The 5,184-nt window shown below is 53.5% G+C and overlaps 4 protein-coding genes across 9 annotated transcripts; 3 read left to right on the top strand and 1 right to left on the bottom strand.

Annotated features, from left to right (window-relative positions):
• Positions 1-29: 29 nt before the first annotated feature.
• KVP18_001849 (uncharacterized protein) lies at positions 30-1,058 on the top strand (the record flags this gene model as incomplete). 2 transcript variants are annotated; one of them, XM_067952252.1, is made up of 1 exon in its annotated part: positions 30-1,058. In XM_067952252.1, a coding segment is annotated over one exon (1,029 nt), but the record flags the coding sequence as incomplete, so codon positions are not given. The 2 variants fall into 2 exon arrangements, with proteins under 2 accessions (XP_067812285.1, XP_067812284.1); XM_067952251.1 differs by having other exon boundaries at positions 168-1,058.
• A 33-nt stretch (positions 1,059-1,091) lies between these two features.
• On the top strand, positions 1,092-2,024 carry KVP18_001850 (uncharacterized protein; the record flags this gene model as incomplete). The annotated part of the gene is made up of 1 exon (XM_067952256.1): positions 1,092-2,024. One exon carries the CDS (start codon positions 1,092-1,094, stop codon positions 2,022-2,024), a length of 933 nt encoding a protein of 310 aa, XP_067812286.1.
• Positions 2,025-2,546: 522 nt separating this feature from the next.
• KVP18_001847 (uncharacterized protein) lies at positions 2,547-4,089 on the bottom strand (the record flags this gene model as incomplete). 4 transcript variants are annotated; one of them, XM_067952247.1, is made up of 6 exons in its annotated part: positions 2,547-2,678; positions 2,708-3,124; positions 3,154-3,514; positions 3,542-3,832; positions 3,862-4,030; positions 4,059-4,089. In XM_067952247.1, 6 exons carry the CDS (start codon positions 4,087-4,089, stop codon positions 2,547-2,549), a joined length of 1,401 nt encoding a protein of 466 aa, XP_067812280.1. The 4 variants fall into 4 exon arrangements, with proteins under 4 accessions (XP_067812280.1, XP_067812278.1, XP_067812281.1 ...); XM_067952245.1 differs by lacking the exons at positions 3,154-3,514; positions 3,542-3,832; positions 3,862-4,030; positions 4,059-4,089 and having other exon boundaries at positions 2,666-3,106; XM_067952248.1 differs by lacking the exons at positions 2,547-2,678; positions 2,708-3,124; positions 3,542-3,832; positions 3,862-4,030; positions 4,059-4,089 and having other exon boundaries at positions 3,130-3,447.
• A 73-nt stretch (positions 4,090-4,162) lies between these two features.
• Positions 4,163-4,824, top strand: KVP18_001848 (uncharacterized protein; the record flags this gene model as incomplete). Of its 2 annotated transcripts, XM_067952250.1 has the most annotated exons (3): positions 4,163-4,246; positions 4,275-4,382; positions 4,411-4,824. In XM_067952250.1, the coding sequence occupies 3 exons, from the start codon at positions 4,163-4,165 to the stop codon at positions 4,822-4,824; spliced, it is 606 nt and encodes a 201-aa protein (XP_067812283.1). The 2 variants fall into 2 exon arrangements, with proteins under 2 accessions (XP_067812283.1, XP_067812282.1); XM_067952249.1 differs by lacking the exon at positions 4,163-4,246 and having other exon boundaries at positions 4,326-4,382.
• Positions 4,825-5,184: the final 360 nt, after the last annotated feature.

Raw genomic sequence — 5,184 nt, 5'->3', positions numbered from 1 at the left:
TGGTTTCACAGTTTAATCAGAAGTCGGAGTTCAACTTTACCATCAAGACCTACTCCTTGCTCCCCTCGAAGCTCACCTTGGTAGACTCTCCGATAAAACCCGACTGGGAATGCGTGGAGTTCAGGGATGAGTGGGCAGAGCACACAGCTGGCGGCTGCTCGAACGAGATGTGGGGGTACTTTGACAACCCTTGCTACCGCATGGAAGTGGAGCAGGAGGTTGAAGCTTTCATCTTTCTCGAGTGTCCCGCTGAGCTCTCGGTGAATCTGCGTCTGTTCCACCATCCTTTTGCGACTCCGAGGCTGCTCCGAATGGGACCTGTGGTGACCAGTGGATCCTACAGGTCCGGGTCATGCGTCATTCACCAGACCCTGTTTCCAGGTATTTACACCCTGCTTCCTTCCACTTTCGTTAAGGGACGCACGGCCCAGTTTAGACTTGCTGTGCATCACTCAGGGCCCCATGGATGCCTGACGCTGCGACCCCTTCCTACACCGTACCCCCGACGGCCTCCAGGTCATTTTAACATGAGTTGGGCCAACTGTCAGGCCAAGGGAGAGTTCGGCGGCTTCGTCGGTATCATGGTGCCAGCTCGAACGCAGCTAGCAATCCGCCTGGTCGTCAAAGACTTTTCAAGCAAAGACCACTTTGCTAGCCTCGTAGTGTTCCGAGCGAAAGATGCTTACTACAACCAATTGGGCCCGGACACGACTGAAGTCCCTCGTGGTTTTCGGGCTCCCCAACTCAGCTCCCCTTCTGCAATGGAAGACCAAAACTACATCATGATCCGCCGCTCTGACTTGGAGGGAGGCATATCGCACGATGGTCGAACCACATCGAGCGCCAGTGTTGAACTCTGGAACTCCCATCGAACCGTCGTGGTGTCCCTACTCGAACCGGAGAAGGACGTGTTCTACATGCTACGGGTGGGACACGTGTCAGCTGCGAAGCTGACGAGCCCTAATCTCTACGACAAAGACGAACGGCTGGTCCCACCTACGGGACGCTACGCGGTGTTTGCAGTGTCCACCGTCCAACTATTTCCGTTTTCGTGTTGATGTTGCGTGGAATAAGGAGATTTCGCGCGGGTAATGCCATTCCGACCTGCCGCGTTTGAGACGCCCTACCAAAATGTGTACTGTCGGGGGTGGTTCACCTTCATTCTCGTGCAGCGGCACCTGTCAATTGGTAACGAGGAGGGGCGAACCCCCTCTGAATGGGGCCGATTCACCAAGTTCGTGGCGGCGTATGGTAACAGTCTTCGTCTCACTTGGAGATTTGGCCTGATGAGCCTAGTACTGTCCACGGCAATCGCCGATCATGTTGCCAATATCCGCGGTTCGGATCCCTACTGGGAGTACTACTGGTACTTGACCAACCTCACTCTTCTGCTACAGGTGGTATGGACTGCTTGGATCTTCGTTCTCCAGGTCAACACCTGGATGACTCGGCGGAAACTGCTGCCCATGTGCGAGCGCTTCTACACAGAACTCGTGTTGCCAGATGCTGTGGAACCGCGGCTGTGCTGCACGCGTTCGTCATGCGACTCTTCTCAATCCTGGCCCCCCGCCATGTTCTCCTCCCTCTGGGTGGTGAATGCCGTTGTGATACCGGCCAGCATCTTCCTTACCGTGCTCTGGTACGCGGGGGAGGAACTAGTGGGCCACAACCCTGCAACCTCTGACTTGCGACTAATCATCAAGCACGGCTTGTCAGCCTCTCTGATCTGGCTGGATATGGCCACGACTAATATGCCGTTCTACTTCTTCCACTGCTTGTGGGCTTTTCTCTACGTTGCCCTGTATCAGCTCTGGCTGCTTCTGGTGATCTACGGGTTCAATCACGGACAGCCCGTGTACAGTTTCATCGACTACGAGGGTGAGCCTCTGCTGACCGCTTGTTCTTATGCCGCCGGATTCGGTTTTGTCGCTGTGGCTGGAGGACTCATGGTGGCCACCCAACTGTACCAGACCAAACGTCTTGAAGGAGGTGTTTGGCGCCGAGCATTTCAACCGAAAGAATAAACGAAGTATATGATGAATGCGACACTGACTAAAACACATTAAAAATAGTCGTTATGGGATCGAGTTCGTCAAAAAGACAGAGAGCCGAGCTGGAGGAGGAGCTAAGCAGACTAAAGACTTTGCATAAGAAGGAGAGACTTGATGCCAGTCGACTTGATGCCAGTCGACTTGACGCCAGTCAATTCCGCCAACCGATGCATTCGGGCCCCATAAGGGCCCCGCTCCCAACCGCCGACCCCCAGGTGGTCTGCTGTTGCCACATGCGCAATGATAGGACCTCCTTCAATAAAGCCTGCAATCAATGTACATCGTGCTGCCAACGTGCATCATCACACGTCTGCCCGTACAAAACCATATGCCAGCACGCCTGCCGCCGCCGAAGCCTTTCCAAGAGTGACTGCCAGCGCCAAAGCGCTGAGCCTGCCGCGTCAAAATGCAAATGCTTGTTGGAGTGCCCTACGATTGTCATCCAGCACAGATGCTGCAAGCACGAAAGAAGCCAGTCGTGAAATTTTTTTGGTCTCAATCTGCTTTCTGGTAACTCCTGGTAGGCACGATACCCAGTGGCAGAAGTGAATGGGCCATCGTAGACACGCGGGAGAATGACCTGTTAGGAGATAAGAACTCTTCCAGGAGGAGAACTATGCAAGCGAACTGGGTGAATACAAATCGGCAGGACCCACCTGCAGCAGGAACAAAGTATTGTGAAGGAATTTGTGCTGGTAGAAGGGGGGGAACAGGAAGGTGATTCCATAGAGAATGGGAAAGCATAAGAAGTAAGGGGTGGAGAACGCCAAAAACCTCGTTTGGAAACTTCGGACGCGATCGGGAATCTTCGATGATGCTCGTGCTGCCTTGTAGCACCCTAAGAAGGCCACGAAGACTAAAAGTCGATTCAGGCAGAATAGAAATCCGATTGCGCCCTCGTTGATGTGCAGTCGGAACTGCCACACCCAGTGGTCCTTCTCCGCAAGCACGATGAGACATTGCACGGTAGCGATTAGTCCTGCCACGAGAGCCAATTGACCATTGGAAATCAGCGGGCGGCAATCCAGTGATATTCCGAGCATCACGGCGACCATTGCGGTGACCACCGTTGTCTGCGTCATGCGCTGCAGTTCAGACCCACGTGGCTGCCAATCTCGAACACGTCTCCCAGAGTGTCGAAGAAAAACGAGCCTACGCCATCCCTCTGGAGCAGCACTAGGTGAATGTAGTGTCCCGTCAGCGCGCATAATTGGAACACCAATGACAGGTTCACGTGCTGCACCACTGTGGGAAGTCCTCCTTGTTGACTTGCCATCCGAGACTGTTTCACCATGTAGAACAGCAAAACGACCAGGCAGAACCCCAGCTCGAGCCTGATCCAAAACGGCATCCCCAACTGCTCAAACGATAGGTGGGAATCGTCAATATTGCGCATGACAATCTCATACTCGATTTCCAGATTGTTTTTGTACCTCCTCGCAATGTTGTAGGTCTCGTTCAGGCTGGTGACAAGGAGACCCAGCTCTCACGGTTTAAAAAGTGTCGACCCGCAGTCGTCGGCCGCGAAATACCAGAAGTGCGGAGAAACTGTCTGTCGAAGCTGACCCGTCTTCCAAGGCGACCAGTCACCTGCAGCGTCGAGCTTAAGCTGCATCCGAACTTTTGCCATCTTCTGAGTCATGATCTGGAAATCCTTGTCACACGTATCGCTGTGCATTGGCGACTTCTGCCAGTCGTCATCGAGGAAGATGTTAAGGAAAAGCGACGGACGCGCGATCTCCGCCAGCGATTGTTTGAGAGGGATCTTCATGTTTGACATGCTGTGTAAGCCAGACGTTCGCGCGCTTACATTGACGGGTGGCCTGCTGCGCCCACGACGGCCTGGGCGTTCTTCACTCGGAATCGATACTTGTAAGCACAGTCGCCAATGGCGCAAGCGAAGTGAAACAGGTAACGCTGGCTGCCCACGGTCACATCATTGACTGAAAAGGAGCCAGCCAGATGACGGGCCACAGCGGCTGAATTGAAGCCCCACGCAATGCCTACCTGTGACGAGCAAAAGCTGCAGCAGTTTCATCACGTATATTACGAATTCTAACTGTGCAGGCGAGAGCTTTCTAACGGTTTTAATCTCAAAAAATATCAACAGAATGGCGTCTCGCGTGGACGTGTTCGGCTCACTCCTCAACAAAATCCTCACCGCGCCACCAGACGGTCTATGGGACTCCCTTTACGTAAGGCACTCTATCTGCCATCACGCAGAAAGCGTGTGCAGAGGATGCGGGCCGTGACAGCTACTTCCTGGATTTAGCAATGCTGCACATGAAGCTGCAGGAAGGCCTGCTACGAGAGGCAGCAGACCGCCTTGCAGTGAGCGACCCGCGTATCCGGTACGCAGGCGAAAAGCCCCCCTCTGGGCGAGTCGCTAGTGCGGCACTACGCCGAGACCAACGATTTGGCCTATCAGAGATTGAAGCTGGCCGAGGCTGATGTGGACATGGAGACGCTGCTCTCGCACGTACTGCCGGAGCCGTCATCGGAGCCCGTAAACACACCTCTACGGATTAGAGGCGTGTTATCACAAGAAACCGCGAACATGGACGCGAACAGCAAAATGGTCACCGCCATAGACCATGCCCTGAAGGCCATTGTTAGCGGGGAGCCCCTGGAGGACGATTCCTTGCCCTGCGAACCTGAGCCGCAACTGGCAATGCCGTCCCGCAGAAGCACCATACGCCGCCCACTTGTCGAGCCACCGCCAGTATTTGCCGAGGACTCCTCTGACAGCGACGACGACGTTCTGATTCTGTAATTTCTTCCCTATCCGTATCTAAAAACACTACTTTCTAGTATCACTTCAATGTTAGAACTCTCTCCAAAATACTAGTTTCTATCATCATGCCTCCTCGAGTAACTAGTATGACGAGAAGAAGAGCAAGTCAGAGTTAGAACTATCATCCAGAGGGTCAGATGTCCCTATCTAACAGTAATCATCATGATTTCCCTTTCTAGTGGAACTACTAGGCCTCAGGAGTGGCTTGCGACCTGGAAATTCCTCGCAGTATTCGTCATGATCCTCCTCGAGTACCCCAAGGAATAGTATGACGAGATAAGAAGAGCCACAATGAATAGTATGACGGGATAAGAAGAGCAAGTCAGGGTTAGAACTATC

The sequence above is a fragment of a genome, assembly GCF_019968955.1.
Source record: "MAG: Porospora cf. gigantea A chromosome Unknown PgA_NODE_1581_length_5375_cov_503.085, whole genome shotgun sequence".
NCBI classification, from domain to species: domain Eukaryota; phylum Apicomplexa; class Conoidasida; order Eugregarinorida; family Porosporidae; genus Porospora; species Porospora cf. gigantea A.
This window is presented reverse-complemented; position numbering and strand designations above follow the sequence as displayed.